The following is a 21,395-nucleotide window of genomic DNA, read 5'->3' as shown; positions in this document are numbered from 1 at the left end:
GGAGATGCCATGTTTGGGTGCTGACAATTTGTCCTACCCTATCATTAGAAGGTGGGGGTTTCATCATAGATATCATAATTTCATGTATCCTAATACTTATTAACATTTGGCTGACAAGGTTGGGATGAAGCCCAAACAACAAATGTGAACATATCGCATTGGAAAATAAACAAGTTTTTTGGGAGTCTAACTAATTGTGGTGCCAAGGCTACAACCTAGGGTTTGAACCCATGCATCCTTTGAGCTCAAACCACTTGGGCGACGTGTTGTGAGCCAATTTTGTTTGCCTTCACTTAGACCGGGCTTAGACAAGGGATGGCAAACATATATCAAAGGGGTGTGCTTTTGATATGGCATGCTCCAAGTGGCTAAGACCTTCCTCTTCTTTCCTCTGGACCCACACTCTTTCTACCACCCAAATCTCCCCCCCTCCCCTAGAAGAGGCATGGCACTGAGGAAAAAGCTTTCTTATTTTCTCACATCACACTTTGCCTTTGGCTTCATAGTTCACACAGAGGAGGCAAAAGGCTGTGTGAACCCAACCTTAGATTTTCTATGGGCACTCCTTGTAAGTTTAATTTGTACCTTATAAGGTAAGGGGACCAACTATAGAACACTTAAGAAAAAGGATGTATTTTTGAGAGATTTTATATTTTATAGTATTTTAAAGATTTGAATATATGAACATATAGGGGATATCAAGAGGAATTGAACGAGTCTAACATTACTTTTTTATTTTAATTTTTTATATAATTTAAAAATTCAATTTTGGGATGTAAGGGTGTTGAGGGCAGTGTCAAAAGAAAATTATATAATTTAAAAATACAATTTGGGATGTAAGGGTGTTGAGGGCTGCTCAGTTGTTCTTTTTCTTTGTTGGGGGTGGTAACATCACTGACCCAAGTGTTTGCTGTTCGGCACCTGTATAATATATTACTGGCGCCCTTACCCTCTACAGATCTTCTTCCTTTGTTTATGGGTCTCGCTTCATGTTTGCGGTAAATCCTGCCTGTTCTTGCTTGTTTGTCTTCCCTAGTTGTTAGCATTGCCGCTATCCACATCCTGAAGCATTGCCTCCCACGGCTGAAACATGCCATAGCCGCGCCCCTTCTTCTGCACCCTGCCAATCCGACATGAGCGTGTCAGAGTGATCCCACTTAGAGACAGTCTTCAAATACTTTCATTCAAGATTTCGAAGAAGAGAAAACAGGGTTCCTAACACACATTGCCAACAAGTGTGCTGCTACAGGCGAATCCCCCCTTAGGTTTGTGACTGTTTCTGTTACCCTATAAGTCGTTCAAGGTGAACCCTCCATGCCCTAGAACTTGTTGCCATTGCTGTACTCTGTCAGGTGTGAAACCATATTTCTACATCTGTCCGTGCATGAAGTCATGGATTTTCGAGACTTGACATTAGAGACCCCATCAAGCATGCAAGAGGCATTGCATGCCGATGGCAGAAGTGCGTGCTACCATGTTGAGTTCCAAGTGACATAGCAGAGTTGTGATTAGAGGCATACTGAGTTCTCCGAGGGACATAGCTGAGATGTGATTAGAGTATACTGAGTTCACAATTAGACATGGCTGGATTGGTGCCTTGCACTTGTTCTGTATTGCACCTTCCTGTGAACTTTTAAGTCTTTAGGAAACAAGGGGATAATATGCAGACACAGTTCGCAAAACAGAGAGGTCATCCTACAGTTGTAAGGAGTGGTTCTATGGATATTATAGTTGGAGCACTGGGCGTGGACATTTACTTAGATTCACCGTGGAAAGAGGGGGAAAAAATCAGCACAGGCACACACACACACACACACAGAGTATCACATACGTGGGCGCAAGCTTCCCTAAATTCATGAGGTGCTGTCCGGAGGCAACATCCACCACATGCCCCATAATGTTGATTAGGTACTCCTTTCCGGGTGTCGTAGGCAAGCCCCTTTGAGCCAGCACATCCAGATCAACTGGATGCAGCTCCCTTCCATTCACCAGAACCCCTGTCTTTCCTCCTGTGCACTGCCTGGGCATGGGTAGATCCAGCTCCCTGATAAATGGCTGCATACATCAATTCACACAAGCTTGTAATCATTATGCTCCGGCTGGATAAATGCCTGGGACAAAAACGTTGTTCCTTTCTTTAAGCATTAAGAGATCATTGGCACTAGCTAACAGAGAAAGGTTCAATTTAAACCAAGATTGCTGCACAAAATTTCAGGCCGGCAGGACTAGAAACCTTGTACTTTATAGGATTGTGCAATGTGGACCTTGGCATGTTATAAATTGCACAGTTCTCTACTTTAAGAGAGACTTACTAGAATAATCCCGAGGCAAGGACCTCCCATCACTCCCCAGAAACCACATTCTGCATCATACCTGCGCACAAAACAAAACCATAATAACTAATGAATCTGAAAACTTAGGACAGCTTTCAGGCATTCTATTTCAGAGACCAACCTACTATGACTGTTGACATGTCATATAAAGATGCTGTCAACTCCTTTAGATACTAGTTCAAGGTTCCTACCGACCTTTGATACTACATCAAGAACACTAAACAGGGTGCCATTACATGGTGGCTCATGACAATCCTACAATATCAAGGTGCTAGAGAGTTTTATCACACAGACTTCATCATCAGAGCCAAGGCATGTTGTTTTGACATATCATCCACCTTCAGAAGGGAATGTTGGACAGAGATGTGAATAGTTCCTGATTGCCAAATTAAAGATGTTCACCGATTTTCAAAGGTTGTGCTTACCAGTAAGATCCTGGATGAATAGTCCCTGCTCTTTCTTCAGCTTGACTAACCACTGCATCTGGTATCTGATAGCCATTGACAATGACTTGCCCACGGGTGCTTGCTTTCCTTCTGTTCAGCCTGCCTAGCTCACTGAGACTCTTCTTTAAGAGTTTTGCAATGAACTTGGGCCCTCTGTTCACTGGAAGCGGAATTTCTTCTTGCTTGTCCGGGTGTTGCCCTAGATATAAACTCTTCTCTAAATCCTCAGGGATTGCATCCAGAGCCAGGTTTTCATAAAGTGGGGAAGCTAATGTATACAACCACAATGCCTTCTGTACTTGTATGCCAAATGCTTCAGAGTCGTATGCAAAGTGTTCGAGAAGTGAAGAGCCGGGAACTGGCCCAAGCCCATGCAGCCTAGTGGTTGAGTTTGCAAACATAGGAGGGTTTTCCATTTTGCAGCCATCCTTTACAAGGTTTGAAGAAACATCATCAGGTTTGCTGTCCCTTAAGATGAACCTCCCTGTGTCCTTTGGCAAGCCTACACTGAGACCATCCCTCGTTTCTCTAGCTGTTTGTGAGGGTACTCTATCCAGCCTTGTAATGCCCTGATTCATGTTTGCAATGCTGAAATCCTTATTCACAATGTCATCCTGCATGGATCCATGAGGCTTGCTTTTGGTTTCACAATTCCCAGTCTTTGAGTTGCACTGATAGATAGCATTTGATAATCTGTGATGCAAGTCTTCAGCAAAGTTACTTGCGCTTGTCAAGTTCTCCTGCGGTTTATGTTGAGATGTGAGTGCTTGCGATCCAAATTTGGATGCACTATCATTAGTTTGGTGCCGGGTTGACTCCAAAATAACACTTTTATCTTTGAAAACACTTTCATCATATGGCAGAACAGAACTCATACTTGTGAGCTTCGGAATATCAATGTTTGCTACACGTTGTGAAAATCTGGACACCTTCAAGCAAAGACTGCAACGGAGCCTTTGAATCTTTGCTCGTTGTGATGGAACAAGGTTAGGAATCTGAAGGAGATGATCACAATGCTGACACAATACATAGGGGGTTGCATTACCCCCTGGCCATGGCGGGTAGAGCTTGCATCCTATATGCTGGGACCCATCCTGTGTGTGGAGTCCTGTATTGGCAGCAGGAATGAGTGAATCTGGCAAGGAAGAGCACATAGTTTTTAGCTCAGTTGCACAAGTAATCTGTCCATGAGAAACACACATTGCATCGCACCTTGAATCCTTGACACATTGCACTACTGGGAATGCACAAGAGCAATGCGTAACTGATCCATCCAGTGAATAATTCAGTTGCTGATGGAGACAATCAGCATGTGCCTGCATTTGTATCCTCTTATGATTCAATTTGCATTGGCAATTACCTTGGGTCGGTAAAACTCCACTAAGGGATTGCATAAACATGCATTTGGGGGTGTTTTCTGAATTACAATTCGAGCAACTTGAATTGTTATTGAAACTGACATGGCATTTGGTCAACTTGGCTTTGGCAACTTGGAGCATTTCATAGCCACGCCCAGGTGCTCGTGCTTCTAAATCAGATTGCAGCTTTTGGGAAGAAGGGGTCTGTACTAGCAGTTGTGATTTTTTAAGTAGCTCCACAGTTTTCAGCTGTTCACTATGAAAGCTTAACAACCTGGCCTTTAACACTGGATTCACATTCTGAATAATGGCTGAAATGTCAGAGGAAATGTAGCATGCAGTCTTAACTTGATCAACAATCGCTTTATCTTCTTCTTGAGGATGAGCTACTTGCTGCAACCTCTTTGTTTCTATTGATAATGATGGCACACTTGTATTAGTAGGAGTCGTTCTATCACATGTCACAGTTGTGCCAGGGTTCTCACTTTTAGTGCTCAATGATGAAGTGAATTTTTTGGGGTCTTGTTGGGCTAGGGCATCATCCTGGCCAAGATTAGACACATGATGGAATCTGAATCTTCCACTATCCACTGAATCTGAGTTATAACCCTCATTGGTATGCACATCCACTGGCAGCCCCTGCCAGTCTTGAAATGATGCCCCTATGCATCCAGGAGTCGCTGCTAAGTGTTCACTATACACTGAATGTGACTTATTGTGCTCATCGGTATGCTTATCAGCTAGCACTCCCTGCCACTCTCGAAAAGATGCCCCTATGCACCTAGGAGACGTTGATTCACTATCCCCTGGATGTGAGTTATTGTGCTCATCTGTATGCTTATCAATCTCCAACCCCGGAGAGTCTTGAAATGATACCCCTATGCGCCTAGGAGAAGCCAGCAGCAAGTCGGATTTCAAGCACTGTTCATCTTCATGTATCACTAAGTCACACCAAGCTTTGCCAAAATTTACAGTCTCCTTTCCAGGTGTTGCTGAATCATCCATTATGTTATCAGTGCAAGAAGCACTGGAGTGATCATGACATCCTCCCAAAGCAAGTATGCCATGCTCAGAGACAGTCCCAAATTCAGCTTGTCCACCTGTCCTTGCATGTAAAACAGTACTCGTTTCCTCTAAATCCTCCAGGTAGTCTGGATGCAAACTTTTCAGTCCCTTGCTGTTAGCAAGGCATGAATAAGACTGTTCAAGATCTGGATTCATTTTCTGAACTTGAGTTTCATCTTCTAGTGTATGAGATACGCAAGGAATTAAGTGATGATCTTGTTGATCGCACATAACCTTATTCACTGCATTCTCATGATAGATGGTGTTTTTATTTAGGTTTTTAGCCATTAACGATGCCAATGTAGGTGGAGACTGTACGTCAGGAGTTACAACAGATGAAGCCTCTTTTAGAGAGGCAGTTGAAGATTGATCCTCCTTACAGGTACCATTGTCAGCTTCATGGGGGTAGGTTTGGATTGTGTTTTCTGCAGAGCACTGAATATCATGCTGCTTATCTCTAGAGTCATCAAGCAAATCAAGTTGGAAAGGATGCACACCCGAGACTGGCTTTCCAATTTTCCCATCCAAACTCTCATTTCTCGAGTCATCGAGCACTTCAAGCTGTAGCAGAGGTACATTCTTGTGTACAGTGATGGGTGCAACTTTCTCTTTAGGACTTGCAAGAAACTCTTCTGATTCATGTTCTCCAGGGCCAGACATACTGGAAATTCCGTGCCGTCTGTTAAAAAAAGGAGAAACTGATCGTCTACGGGGAGGAGGATTATACAGTGGCTTCTCAGACATATAGGCATGCACAATTGGCGTGAAATTTGATTTCCTTGTGGTTTGTCTTGCTTTCCTGTAGAGCGGCTTTTCATCGACGTTCCAAGATGCTGGGAATTCTCCCTTCTCTAGATTAAAGACCTCATTAGAAGGTCCTGCAAGATGACTTCCACTGTTTACAAAGGTAAGCTCGTCTTCCTGGATACGTTGCCCAGCTGCACTATGCCATCTCCTTGTTTCTTGAGCCAATCCCATATCCCAGGTCCTTTCAGTGCCTCTCTTCTGATGACCTCTGTTCTTACTACCCAAGACTTGCCAACCAATGAGTGTATGACCCAGTATGCTTGAGCTGCTAAGGCTGCAAAGACAGATTCTAAGGCATCAGTTACTAATGATACTGTCATTCAAGTGAAATTCAAGGCAACAGCATTAATGATCGATTCTAAGACGACATATACCAATGAACTTATGCATAATCCTGTCATTCAAGTGAAATTCAGGGACGATGGCTCTGATATACCTGAATTTCTTTGATAGCAGAGGTGGATAGTTCCATTCAAGCAATTTACCATGATCAGAAGTTAATCATGGCTACAGAATTGTGTTGCCATGGGAATCAATGGAAGGGGGGGAGGGGACGGGACAAGCAGATTGGGTTGTGTCGATTGAGACGGGGGCGAGCTGAATTTGCTGTTTTGTGCTGTATTTTTATGAGAGAGCCGGAGCTTCAGCTACGGGCAAGGGCAAGGGCAGGCGCGGCTTCACCGAGATGCGAGCACGCGGCTTCAAGCCGGTCGCCCCACCAGAATTGGTTTCTTTTTTAAAGGATTTTTATATAATAAGCTTTTTTTAATTTGGGTTTTTCAAATTTGAAACGATATGTGAATTCCAGTCTCCCATTTTGGGGGACAGAGTCTAGAGGGCGTCAAAGCTCAAGCCTAACAAATGGCAGAAGTCCTAGCTATGAATATAATGCTATATCTGCACATATTAGGGTGCTTTCTCAACTGTGGAAACATACTTTAGTGTATTTTTCACCTTTTTAATAGATTCCAATCTAACACTAAAAGTCAAAATTGACATATTGGACACCCTAAGAGCCGAAAGCATCACAGATCCTTCATTGAGACCTGCAATTTGGCATCAAAATTCCAAGCATCGCTTGCTTCACCATTACCAGTCACCACCTTACACACACACAAATTCACAATTGTGATCCAAAAGCTGGTGAATGAAGAGAAAAGTATAAGTAGGTTAGTAACTCATGGTTTAAGAAAACATTGCACGAATGCTTTCAAAACTTTGGACAAACTTGTTCTAACCAAATAGCTTTTAAGAGCAAGTTATAAAGTCTTGTAGAGAAAAGTTTTTATCCCTCCAAAGGATGAAAGATGAGGATGTTAAACGCCTATTCCAACAAATTGTGGAGGTGAGAATCAAGTACACGGAAGCGAGCTCTTCTCACAAGTGCATGAGTTTAATTAAGGTTGACGGATGTTTAGAGGTTATCACCATGATGCTATACCTATTTACAACTTTTGTAAGTCTTTCCTCAACTATTACACAAGCTTCCACTTCTTGATTGCCCATGTGATTGTAAGAAGTTCTTTCATGGCAGTTGTTTTATAAGAGAAAAGAAATCATGTCGTAAGTTAAGCGTGCCATTTTGAAAAGAAAGGCTTATTGAAGTCAAAAGCAACATTAAGCATTTTTTGAAAGGAAAATTTACATTAAATATTAGACGCCATGGTTGTTAGCATTGTCATAGAGTCCTTACTAATACTCTCTTCTTCCACTAGTTATTGTTTGTAAATTTGGCATGTTTAAAGGTTGAAACTATAAGAAGGCACCCTTTTTAATTTTACTAATAACATGCATTTTCAAAAGGAAGTTTGTAATTGTTTGCTTGAGTTTTGGATCTTGCTTGTGTAAAAATTTTGGTTGACAAATTAGAAGGAAAGTGGCCACCCATCAACAATGTAAAATTTGTCATTCCTAAGCTTTGGAGAGGTATGCCAAATGAAACTTTGAACACACATGTTAGTTCCTAATATTTTGACATTAAGTAGTTAGGCACCTATGGAATGATGTAAAATATGGCCTATGTAATAGCTAATTTTGTCATTCCTAAGCTTTGGAAATGCATGTCAAGTGAAACTTTGAACACACAAGTTAGTTCCCAACAATTTGACATTGAGTCGTTAGGCACTTATGGAAGGATGTAAGATATAGCTCCTTGGCTAGTCACCAAGGTCAACATTGTAAAACAAGCTAAATGTTGAGTTGATTGTTAAGGGTTTGGGGCACCCCTAACATCTATGTAAGCCTATGGTTGTTGGATCTAAAAACCCTCAAACAAGGCTAGTACTGTTACGTAGCACTTTGGCGAATCACTGGACCCCTTTTCTTCTCCTCTTCTTCTAACAATCTTTCCAAAGCATTGTTGTAAACTTGGGTTTTTCTTTTTAAGGAAGCATTTTATATTTTGGGATGACTTGAGGGATTTCTTCTCATGCTATAGATAGTGAAGCAACTTCTACAATAATGTACTCCATTGCTAAAGAGTGGTAAACCTAAATGGACTTGATGATATCTAGGCTATTGTCAAAAATAAAAAGTGCTTAAAACATCAAGTGCACCCAAGTCTTCCACTTCGAGGGCTTGGGACTCCAAGAGAATATTATGCAGTTGTAAAAACATCTCTTCAAGGGTGGAATCAAGAATTAGAAGTATGAGGAACCTATGACAAAGAAGGTCTAGCATTGGCGTTATCAAAGTTGAAAGAAACCCACATACATATAGAACATTGGTATTATCGAAGTTGTAAAAATATCTCTTCAAGGGTGTCGTCAAAGTTAAAAGAAACCCACGTACCTATAGAACATGGCAAAACAACCTAAAAAGAAAATTCATGGAAGATGTGCCCACAGTCAAAGAGAATGTAGTGTTTATCAAAGAAAAATTGAATGAGGCCAAGAATGAATGGATAGAGATGGTTTGAACAAAGCATACACAACCCCCATTATGAATGAGGAGATAGAGGAGGAAGCTAGAAGGAATAATCAAGCCCCACATGAGTTGGAGGAGTTGGGAACACATGAGAATGGCAAGGCACTTTGCTCCAAAATGGAAATATAATGGATTATCACAAAGAGGCACATTGCATGACAATGCGTGGCCTATGTGATCCAACTATATGTTGAGGCATGGAATTGTAATAGAGCTTTTAGGTTGGATGCAGGACTCTTTTAGGACTCGGAGACTTGCAAAGGTAGAGGCATGTGTCCTACAAAGAGATGCATCGGTGCCAGGGTTGTAGATTATGAGAGATGACATGTCCCCATTGGAAATTAGCCTTCCATGAGGACTATGAGTGAGACTTAAGGATCCAGAATGCACAATACTATATAGGTATATGTTCAGCCACATAATACAAATGGTCATGAGGGATAAGAAGGCTCGCTTCTTGTGAATTAGGATCCAATGGCTAAAGTCTAGAGGTATATACATTGCAATGTGTTATTGTACCCTAGTGACATCTTCTTTTGTTGTGCACATGTTAACACCAAAATGATAAAGGTTGTAAATCGAGCAAATAGAGGTTTTCCAAAGGCAGTCAAAATCAAATGCCAAATAAGTTACTAGAGGCTAGCCAATCAAAGAGAAGTGGACTTGGAGCAAATAGATTAAGAAGTCCAATGAAGTGTGGAAAAACGCTACGATTTAGTTTTACCCTTTTTGGAATTTATCTTAAAGACTAGAATCTATAAGTAGTACACTCACTTACATTTTATTACATCCTATAGGATTTTTAAAAAAAATGAAAGCTAAAATCATTCATATGAAATTTGTAATATCTCCCCTCAAGGGGTTCACTCATCAAAATATAAGTATATTGTGTAGGTTCAAAAGAAGGAAATTTTTAAATATATATTTCACACACTTTTTATATACAACAAGGCGCTATATAAAAGGGTTGGTTATTCATAGATTGAATAGAAAAGAGGTGTGTTTTATTAAGAAAATTTTAGAGGGAATAGTATTTTCAAATAGGCCTTGAATGCACATGATATAGAGGGGTTCAGCCCCTCAAGTATCTATCAAAGTCACAATTGTATATTCATATCATTTAAAAGAGAGTGAGCTTTACTCCTGTGCAAATTGTAATATCTCTCAAAGCCACATTTTGTCTTTAAATTCCTATTTACATATGCATGTAAGGCTTGAAAAGTGTGTGGATCCATAGGCAAGTCCATTGATCTAAACTTTAAAATCCAAGGGTAAGTAAAATATATGGTCAAACAAGAGAGAGAGAGAGAGAGAGAGAGAGAGAGAGAGAGAGAGAGAGAGAGAGAGAGAGAGAGAGAGAGAGAGAGAGAGAGAGAGAGAGAGAGAGAGAGAGAGAGAGAGAGAGAGAGAGAGAGAGAGAGAGAGAGAGAGAGAGAGGCTACCCATTTGGGAAACTTCTTAGGGAACTTTCGAATATAAGGTTTTTTGGGGCTATGAGACATAAAGTAACCTCTTCCATGAAACTATGTTTTTGCATAAAGAATTCAATTCAACTAACCTAGAGTAGACTATATCATAGCATGTAGTACAAAACCACAATTAAGTGGGTTTGATTTTGCTTAGCACTATAATGAATTGCTAGACCCCCAAAGGTAGGGCCCATGCTAGTTTGCAAGAGACAACTTACATCACCTCAACTAGTGTTATCTATCATCCCCACTAGAAGATTTCATCGCCTCGAGTTTTTTTTTGTGAATAGTCAAGCAACTCAAAACTTCATGTGTAGGCTATGGAACTCCCTAGTGAGTAGTATCTAACATCCTAAAGAAGAAGTCCCCTCATATGCTAGTCTTGAATATTCCTTAGCTCCTATAGATAGATCATTTTCACTAAGTAAAATAAGCCACATTTCAATTGGGATCGGGGCTACAATAGTATAAGCCCCAAAACTCCAAGTCTTGTTGTTTTTGTCTAGAAGAAAGAGTTCCAAATGCTGCAGTGGAATGAAGGTGTCAACATAAAGAGTTTCCTCCTTGTTATTTACCCATGATGGAGTATGCCAAGTAGTGGCTAGGACATTGGCTTCCTCTTCGAAATGTGATGGAAGAATGAGAGAGGAGTATCACACATTTTTTAGGCTTGGAGAGGGTGAGAGGATTTCAATTATGTCTTTGGCTTGGGATTCTTCGAGAAAAAGGGGGATTTGTTAATAGTGAACACATGTTTCAATATTTTCTAGAGGAATCAAGCCATTCAAAGTGAATTTTTTCACCCTCTTCTATACACATGGGTAGGCTTTTAGTAAGTGTTTTGTTACACTAGCTTTAGGGTCCACCAAATGTGTTTGGTAGATTTTTAGACATCTAGTAATATCTAGTTGCAAGAGTAGAAGGGCTTTGGAATCTGATCATTGATCAAGGTAAAATAGTCAAGATTAATGACCATGTGGTGAAATTCTACATCATTAATACATATAACTAATCCTTGTACAAAAGTAGTAGGAGCAAGGAGAGTATCCCCATACCCAAGAGATATCAACTCAAAATGCCACATATTTTGAAAAGACAACAATTAAAACCATTAATGGTTATAAAAGATAAAGATCATAACTATACAATGACACCATGACCACTAGTACGTGTGTGTTACCAATGAGCTTATCATAAAAAATAGATTGCTAACTTTTAGACATAGTGGCAATAAGATAATGTTTTTTTCCCAATAATCTTGATTACATGATATTTTATATGAAATACATATTGAGCTCTATGAACCAATCTCAATAAAGTGAGTATACATTAGGGTTTTTTGTAGCATATTGACTTTTGCCTTATTATACCACATTTATTAAGTAACTTGGAATTTTTTTCCAAATCAAGGTATTGAAAACCCCAATGTATACTCACTTGCATTGGGGTTTAAAAAATTACCTACAGAACCAATCATAGACATAAGTTAGTGGAGAACTAAAAGGTATTAATGGGCTACAAGTGTAAGGGGATCACCTTGGTTGGTATCCCCTTCACATCATGTGGATAGTACTTGATTTGAAGCTTAGAAGGACATAATTGTTGTGGTATACAACAATTGCCTTTTATCTCTAAGTGTGAGTTGATCTGATTGTTGCTTTTCCAAAAAAGCAAAAAATATTGGACAATTACTAAGAGAATTTACAAGTTTTAAAAGAAAAAGGGAAGGAGCTTGGTGGTATTTGTATAAAATTCCTAAATTAAGAGGACCATTAGTTAATTATTAAGCAAGCTGATCAAAGTGTTAATTTTTTAGAGCAAATGCATCTGTATTTTTTAAAAACTATTTGTCTACACAAAGTATGCAATGTTGATATCTATTACTTAGGCAATAACATTCTAAACTTAGTCCAAATTAAGAAAGGTGTATTAATATATAGAGAGGAAAGAGAGTTCATCAAGATATTGGACTTGCAATAGATAAATATATGTATCAAGCTCTAAATGTATTTTTCCATTGGTCTATAGTATAAAATAATTGAATTTTATGAGTGATAAGAGTAAAATGACTGATTAAATTTGATGAGTGACAAAAGTTAATTTAATGAGTGTATGCAATTAAAGAGAAAGACACATGAATCCAAAAATTATAAACGATAACATTTATCTTCTACATTTAAAATAGATTTATCCAATGAGGAAGGATGACCAAGTGAAGTTAACTCAAACTTGCAAAGATGAGAACTTATAATCGTCGTCAAGTTGTATGGGGAGAAAATAGAGAGGGGAAATGTGGACTTGGGAAGGAATAGTTTGCCCTTTATAAAGAGGAAGGCCACCTTGAGATCATGGGGTATCAAAGAGGAATGAAAGGTGGGAAGGAGTTCATTTTTTATCGTTTATCCTTATGGATGTCATAGATGTGATTTTTGTTACTTCTTGGCATTTCTTTGGACTGGCAAGGTGTGTAACTACATGGCAGCTAGTATGCCAGCTAATTGCATCAGGATGAATATGAAAGCAAAAATTGATTCAATTATCAATATCATGGAATGAGGCACCTTCATGGAGGATAGACTAAGGTGAAGAAGAGATTTGTAAGGCATAGATTCAATCTTTTGAGCCTTTCTCAAAAAGATAATGAAAGATAAATATTTGTGTGCACCTGCTAATCATTTTTGAGGTAGTGATCATGACACATGGTTAAAGGTGCATGGTCAAATTATCTTTCATGTATGTGGTGTAGCAAAATTGATCGGCTTGGCAATCAAGTGAGAGGGTCATGTTACCTAGTTTACTCATGATCATGCACCTATGGAGTCAAGTGTTTAAGTGTAATGCTACAGAGTGACCTACAGAGCTTTATGTGATCATTTGGGGTAATTGCAAAATGATGGAATGAAATAGTCAAAAGGTCATTGAAATTGTGTAGTCATGTAGACTAGTTGGTCAAGAGGTGTGAAAATTAGTTGGTCCATAACACAAGACATCCAAGGGTGGGTCAATTCAAAAGATGGAGCTTGGTGCTATGTAAAAGGGATGGGGCATGAGAGTAAATCTCATGATTGATAACTATTTTCTCTTTATGAGAATCAAGCCACCATGTGAACCTCTAAAGAATACTTGCGAGCATGTGCGTGTGTGCGTGCGTGTGTATATGTAACATTTCCCTTCAAAAACTTGAACTATATATATTCAAGAAACAAGTATGGAAAAAAACTTTAATAAATTGTCTTGTATTTAAAGTAGTCCACAACTACAAGAAACAATTGATAGCAAACTTCTACCTACATGTAAGCTTCCAATAATCATCATCATTCATTACTGTAATGTAAGTGCAAGACAGTTACGATCCACAACCACTGTTATTGCAACATCAGGGGCTATACTTGTATCCATCTACACAAAGATGTTAGGCAAGAATCTACCCTTATTTGTGGGACTACATGTGTTATTACACCTAACCACTTGTTATCGATGTCCACAATAACACTAACTATGAACCCTAACTAGCCTTAGACTAAAATCAATTTCATACATGCACTAAAACACATAGATCAATATATCAATCATTAGTAGCAAAATATATAAAGGGGTTTAAGATCAACAAAATGCCATTTTAAGTAAATTTCAATTCCTACTAGCCCAATCATTAGTAATATAGGCAAGGATTGAGTGGGCAACATAAGACACCTTGTTGCCTGATAAATCAATTTCAAATCAATTTTTCTATTATCATGTTCATATAATCTAGGATATGTTTTCTTTGTTCATACAATCTTACTATTTACTATTGAGCAAAGCATCACCCAACATCTAATTCTAGGTTTTATTAATGATGAAAAAATAATGCATGCTTAGGTTCCTTATACCTATATGCTAGTATTCTAGGAATGATGCATTAATTTTATCCTAGTTTTATGCATACTTTGTACTAAGCTTGTCCTTCATACTAGTGTTAGCTATATTTAATATAGCCCCAGTATTCAATAGTTTCTTTTAATAAACATCTATGGATATCATGATCAAGTAGTCAAATTTACATGTTGCTGTTAGGAGACATATATGTCTTAGCCTTCTATTGGCTACATCATTAGGATCACCCCAACAAATTCATATCATATTCCATTGCCAAAAGCCCATACCTATTTAAAAAGATCAAGAACCCATACTAGATTTTTTGTAGATATAGAAAATGCATACTTTAGTTTCCATTTTTACACCTAAAACCAATCACGAATATATGCTCTTTAACATAAGAGTGGACTTATTCAGTTTTGCCTACTTTTTGCTTGATTAATACAACTAAAGTTAGTTCACATAGGTACTTATTGATCTCAGATTATCTCCACAATGGCCATGCATAGTGTTGAAATAATACCATACAGTTTTACCAAATACATCTTGAATATTTGTTTATGTAGTAACAGATGCATTTCCATATCTTCTTTTCAACAGTTGTACAAAAATATGTCATTTAGTTTTGAAGATACAGAAGGCAATATGACTATATCTAGAATTCATTCTCCGCTTTTATAACTAAATTACCAAAAAAAAAACTTGCATAATACCTTTCAGAATTGGTTCCCATAAGTCCCTATTAATAGCTATATTTTCAATAGTGGGTATCCTAGATAGTCATGTTACTTGGGCAATGTCTCTACAAAATAAGCCAATCTTGTTTAGCTAAGCATCTTTAAGATTGAGGGTCCGGTTGTTGTTCTTCTACCCCTAAATTGTGTGAGTAGTAAGCTTAGACTAGAGTTATACTAATAAGATTAAATGATCTTAAATACCTAGAATGCCAGGTTATAGTGTGGATCTTCCCACTTGGAACACTAGCCTTACTTTGCAGCTGCTTCTTACTTAGCTATTATCATTACCAATATGACATATTTCTATATGCAACATGTCAAGGAGTTGGCATTACTCCCTACCATCATAGATCATCTAATTTAGATAGACGAGCTCAGTTTTACAAACAAATATGTCAACCCATTATACTATTCTTGTCATTCAATTTACTGAGACATAGGATGTAGACAACATAATGCCTTTCTGAAGATTGTGCCCAGTAATCTGTGATCAAGTACCTTTCTAGTATTCTGACTTGATCCTCCCAGGACAAGTACCTGCAATATTATATTCATGACCATTCCTCACCATGTCTAGCAAATCTATAACCTTACTACAACAATACATTAGCAATATTGGAGCAATATTCCAATAATGAAGTTATTATGTACTCCCCCGTGTCTCCAATTCTCAATAGCACTTTCTAAAGGTACTTTTAGGGTACATAATAAAGAGAACATTACACTATAGTTGGGTATGTTTAGTAATCACTATCATTACCCTACTTGAAGGGAGCCCTCCCATAAACAAAAATGAACACAAAACTAGGGACAAAGTGTGCAAAATCTATGCACATGGTTGAGCCATTAATCACAAAACAAGGAAGAATCACAAATCTCTCTCTTGACAATGAATAGAATCATAATCTTCATCATCCTTCATAGCTTTTGTTGTACAAAAGAAAAGAGGAAAGGGAAAAGGAAAAGAGAGGAGAACTTTTGCACAAAGGAGAGAGGAGAGGAAGATAAAATTTTGCACCATACAAAAGAGAATGTGTGTGAGTTGGAAGAAAGGGGAGAGAAGAGGTTTGTAATCAATCATGCACTTCGCCCCACCTTTTCCCCAAAAAACATACAACCCTTTAACATTTTTTTATTATTTCCTCAAATTTTGATACATTTACATTCGTGAGGATTTAGCCTTCATGTTTTAATCCTTTCTAACTCTTTACACATGCAAGCACTTACACTTTTATGCATACCATTTATGATGTATGTGCCCCCCTCATATAAGATCTCTTTTTGGTGATTTTGCAACAAGGTAGTATTATTCTCTTCACAAAAAATGAAAATATGGTGTATGCTTGGATTCTTTTGTGCCTTTTTTTTTGTGATTTTTTATGTGTCATCACTACTTTACATCATCGATTACATTACTTTATGGCAAGTATATGCCAAAACAAGCATCATTGTTATGCCTACTAGTGCTACTACTAAACTTTTGTAGCAATGATATAAGAGATCTAGACTACTTTTTTTCACCATGTCTATTAGTGTCCCACCATTGTGCAACACCCTTCCTTAAAGTCTTCAAGATATAGTACATATCCATTTCTTATTCTTGTGCAATACACTATCAGTATTCATTGAGAGATGTCAAAATTTCATTTTTCTACCATATTCATCAGTATAAGTTATGTACACCAAGTATTTCAATGTATATTTTAGTCAAGCACAACAACCTTTATAGTCTTGTTGCATTAGTAGTGCAATAATGCATTCAAACTCATTCTTAACATTGATCAATATGTGGTTAGAAGTATATGTGCCCCGATTCTTTGCTATATATTTCATTAGTACTTGCATTGCTTAATGTTGTTTACCGTTGACCAGATCATTATGCCATGTGCTCCTATTGATTCCAAGAGAGAAAAAAACCTATTGCTAACTTGGTCTATATTCAGATGTAGAACCTACCAAAGACGTGTTTCCCCCAATACATGCATATGGATCCTTTATGCCTTCAGTGCATGCTATTTGTACAATTCTTAATAAGAAATCTATAACCAAATCAGCTTCATTTTTATTCACTACTAACTTGTCTAGAATACCAAATATGTTGACAACGTACTTCCCAAAGTAAACCCTGAAAGATACTTAGTACAAATCTTAACAAAAGGTTTTGAATAGTTCTATCATTATTAGTCCAAAATGAATAGTCCTTATTTTTGTTTTTTCCAAGATGAAATCAAAACACGGTATGTGCTACCTTCTCATGCATATACACAGATTTATTCTACTAGTGAACATATTTTTTCTATTCATTACACATGATTCAAGGAAGAGTATCCCACCTACTTGTGGAAAATGAGTGTTGATTTTTTCTTTTATTCTAATAGTGAAACGCTTCATTTCATATATTACACATCATTCAACGTAGAGCATCATGCTTGTTTATGGAATATCTCAATCTAAATCAGAGTCTAGGCACTCAAGCTCAACGTATGCATAGGGTAATCAATCGTGACATGGGCATCAAGCCGTAGGCATAAACCCAAGAAGCATCACTGTCAAAGCATATACCAATGTCAATAAGTGCGGGCTGAAATAAGATCAAGCTTCCAAAAGCATCCGGATTCAATGACAAGCTCAAAGTCGTCCCTCGATGATCAATACATCATAGCATAACCCAAGACATACATCCGGAACCAATAGGCATATGTCAAAGCATAAAAGATAGTTTCAGCCCAAGAGTATTCGGCATGCATTTATGTTATAAACTGTGTATTTCCAGCCCCAAAATGAGGCCAAAATCATAGCAATAGGCATCAAACCGATTATGTAGTCATGCCCAAACAAGCATAGGCATACAAATACATGCTGTCTCAGACCTGAAATCTATTGCAGAAGATTCTATCATCAGAATTTGGCAAATCCGACATCATGATCATGTAAGGAGCGTGCCAAAACCCCAGCTTAGACTCTTACCTTGCCTGAATCGGGTTCCGAATGCCCGAGATATGACTAAAAGAGTGATTTTTGGGATAGATTTTGAAACAGGCGCAAAAAAAAAAACGTGAGCTGGTTGGGGGATTTGCTGTCCCACATGTCAACAATGGGGCCCAAAGGGGGCACAAATGAGGGCCAAAGAAGGCCTACACCAAGCCTCAGCAAGCCTTGATAGGCTGGAAGCAAGATCCAGGTGAAGGAAGCTCCAAGAGGTGTGAGCTATGGCTGCCCACAACTTGTTTACAACCTGTGAGACCTGAGAACTGAAGCAAACCCTGAAGAAAATGATCAAATACCTCTGATGTAATGCCTTGAAGGTGCCCAAAAATGCCGGAAAGGTGCTCGGGAAGCCAAGGAGTGACGAGAGCTCGAAGGAGTTGGATAATATGGCTGCCGGGAAGGAGACCCAATGCAAGTAGGGAGTCGATGGGATGTTGAGAATGCCACGAACCAAGCTCAAGAGTCGGAAAGCAAAGCTCTGATACCAGTTGAAAGGGAGCGACGGATCGAAGGTTGGACTCGAGAGCTATGGCGGGAGAGCAAGAGCAAGAAAAAGAGACTAGAAATGGGAACTCCAACAGTCATAATGTGTGACTGGGCCTTCCTTTATTCAAACTGTCACTAAAAGAATAAAGAATAAAGTGATGGTGACGGGCGCCCGCCACCTGTAGTGTGCAGTGGTGGTGACTGCCAGTTTAGTAATACACGGGCGGCTAGGCAGAGGCACCTTTACCCCCAACAATGTATGCATGGTTTATTAAAACCACTGGTGGTGAATACCATGGTTCCTTTCCACCTTTTTCCACCTACCAATACCACCTACTATAAGTCTATAAAAGGCACTCATCCCCATGCTCATTCTATCCATCATTCTCATTCAGTTGTACTTGCATTATGCTTGAGTAATATCAATTGTTCTTCTTTGTCATTACTTATGTCTCATTATGATTGTCTACTTTCTTATCAGTGATCTTGAGGAAGTTTCTATATGTATATCCTCTACATCACGTGCGTTCAAGGCTTATTTATAAATATCCTTATTTATGATTTTTTTAAAAATAAAACATAACCCTTTTCTATTCAATTTATAAATAATCCCTTTATATTATATCCTTCTGTATGTAAAAAATGTATAAAAGTGGTATTTTAAAAATACCTTATTTTGAACCCACGTGATACACACATATATTCATGAGTAATTAACTGAGTTGGTGATCCACCCTAACATGCATCCTCAATATTTTAACAAAGTGGTAGCTAGCTGGGCTTTATTTCTTCATGAGCCAATCATAGAACTATGGGTTATAGTCTAAGTATGTGTGATGGTCGATGTTATACTATCTAATGCCTATGTGTTTAATGTAGGTCAAGACATCAACTAGGAAGTCAGCTGAGTTCATCCTTCTAGTGATGTGTAGTTCTTTCTCGATCAAGACTAGGTCCAAATAGGGGTGGTGGGCCAAGGCCCTGAATGAGGTAGGAACCACATAGGTTGGGTTGTACGTAAAGGTTTTGATTGCACATCTCTGCTCAGTGTTGGTCATAATTTGGCAGCTTGCTTGTTCCCATTGGAGACAGAGAGCATACCATTTTCGCAGAAAGAAAGAGTCAGAGTTGACTAGATTTTTGAGCTCTTCTAGCTCCTGTTTTATTTCAAAGACTTTGCTCTTGCTATATAAGGTGATCATCCGACCGCTATTTAACATCTTTCTCTCGAGAAATCTCGTTGGCGATTGATTCCTCAGCTACCGTGGGAATCTTGACAAACATGAATTTATATTCTTCCTAGGTACATGGCAAGGAGCATACATTCGTTGCTAATATCTCATCTAGGAGGCCTAAATCCAACCATTCATAACTTTTAGCAAACATGGTGAAGGTGGCATCTAAGTGTGATGCCGGTGTCCAAGTAATCCCCCATATTTGTGGATAGGTCTAAGGCCAAAGTAAGGATAGATCTCCACTCATAGGAGGGTCTAAGGACTATGGCAGGAGGTTGGGGGTTTGACTAGATTGGATAACTTAGCAACTAATGCCTGCTTCATGGATTGGTCAATAGGGTGTTTGTCAGCGAGTTGTGTGATGGGTTGGTCTTGCAGCTCAATTGGTGTGCTGCTTCTTGCTTGTAGAATAGTTGGGACTCTAGAAGTGTTAGGTTGAGTCAATTTTGGTGTAGAGGGCTATGGTTTTGATTGATAGACCTGTTGTGGTCCTACGGGTTCGGTATCTTTTGGGTCAATTGGTTTCTCATTCCTAGCTAGCTTATTGTGTTGTGGAGATGGGCCGAAAGGTGGTGCCTAAGGGACACTCATGCCCCTTGTGGCCTTGGGGAACCAAATCCATTTGTTGCCTTTGTAGTAGCCTTGAGTACGCAATACGGCTTTGGGGATCCTTTGCGGCTTGGCTATTTATCTACTTTCATAGCTCCAACTTTGTCTCTTAGGGATAGGGCATGAGGTTCTAGGATTATGAGTTCATGGGGGTTGGCTCCTCGATAGTGGTGATTGTTGTTTGAGCTGCTACTCAGCGCACTTGGGTGTGTCTACTAGGGGTTGTGGCTGGTTTGCTTTGGTATAGTGGGACAAGTCACGAGCCCCCTCCTTAAGCTTGGCACTAGGTTCCTCTACCGATGGCACTATGAGCTTAGATGGAGTCGCGTTGCCCTTGCTAAAAGCTGCCACTATTCAAACATTGCTAATGGCAAGGTGAATATGCTTGAGTCATAATTGACATTGTAGTGTGCTTGTTTCTTGAATGTGTATCCTATAAGCATTTCCTTATTGACAGCATGAGTGTTAGGCAACATGTAGAAGATCATTGGTAGGCTTTTAGTCTCGATAGAGACTCCTACTTTTCATTTTTCTAATAGCGATTAAGACTGCGCCCCCCCCCCCCCCCCCCCCCCCCAAACAAGTTGAGTTTAGCATTAGTAGGCTACAATTGGGATTGAATAATGAGGATCCAATAGTCGTGTGTAAGAATATTAAAGTCAATTCCCTAGTTAATGAGTGCATCAAAGGCATGTGTCTTCTAGGAAGTGAGTTCATTGATATGCACAAGTAGATAGGTGCTATTGCTTCCTCATCCTTATCCTTCTATCTCAGTGATGGTGGTGACTCTTATATTCACTGGTGGTTCTAGCATTAGAGTCTTGTGTAGTGGATACGTTGGAGGGTAGTATTTCTCGAGGCGACTGCCATTAAATAATCTTATGCCCTCTCCCTCTAGTGTCTTGAGCTCTAATTCTTAGTTCTACTGATGTTGCGAATCTTGGAAGGTCCCAATCCTCCGAATTTCATCTTCTACTTATGGCCCTTTATAGAGTACAACAACACTAGGTCGCTCTACTTGACGTTGCATTGTTTGACATGTTTGTCAAACTAGCTCTTGCATCTTGCCTTCTCACAGA

At 39.0% G+C, this 21,395-nt stretch overlaps 1 protein-coding gene across 1 annotated transcript; it reads right to left on the bottom strand.

The window, feature by feature from the left end:
- Positions 1-751: 751 nt before the first annotated feature.
- On the bottom strand, positions 752-6,586 carry LOC148014989 (uncharacterized). Its single transcript, XM_087665952.1, has 5 exons — positions 6,446-6,586; positions 2,759-6,283; positions 2,313-2,373; positions 1,832-2,055; positions 752-1,120 (listed from the first exon to the last, which is right to left on the bottom strand). The coding sequence occupies exons 2-5, from the start codon at positions 6,178-6,180 to the stop codon at positions 1,033-1,035; spliced, it is 3,795 nt and encodes a 1,264-aa protein (XP_087522078.1). The 5' UTR covers positions 6,181-6,283; positions 6,446-6,586; the 3' UTR covers positions 752-1,032.
- Positions 6,587-21,395: the final 14,809 nt, after the last annotated feature.

This window comes from Lygodium microphyllum, chromosome 24, assembly GCF_053477565.2.
Source record: "Lygodium microphyllum isolate KBCC chromosome 24, Lygodium_microphyllum_v1.1.10, whole genome shotgun sequence".
NCBI lineage: Eukaryota > Viridiplantae > Streptophyta > Polypodiopsida > Schizaeales > Lygodiaceae > Lygodium > Lygodium microphyllum.
This window is presented reverse-complemented; position numbering and strand designations above follow the sequence as displayed.

Excerpts from the sequence above, each read along its gene's own strand:
- LOC148014989 (XM_087665952.1), bottom strand. The coding sequence starts at position 6,180 with ATGGGATTGGCTCAAGAAACAAGGAGATGGCATAGTGCAGCTGGGCAA. Across the intron at positions 2,374-2,758 it reads ATTCATCCAGGATCTTACTG|GTATGATGCAGAATGTGGTT; the intron begins GTAAGCACAACC and ends TTTTGTGCGCAG. Across the intron at positions 1,121-1,831 it reads TTAGGGAAGCTTGCGCCCAC|GGTGCAGAAGAAGGGGCGCG; the intron begins GTATGTGATACT and ends TCGGATTGGCAG.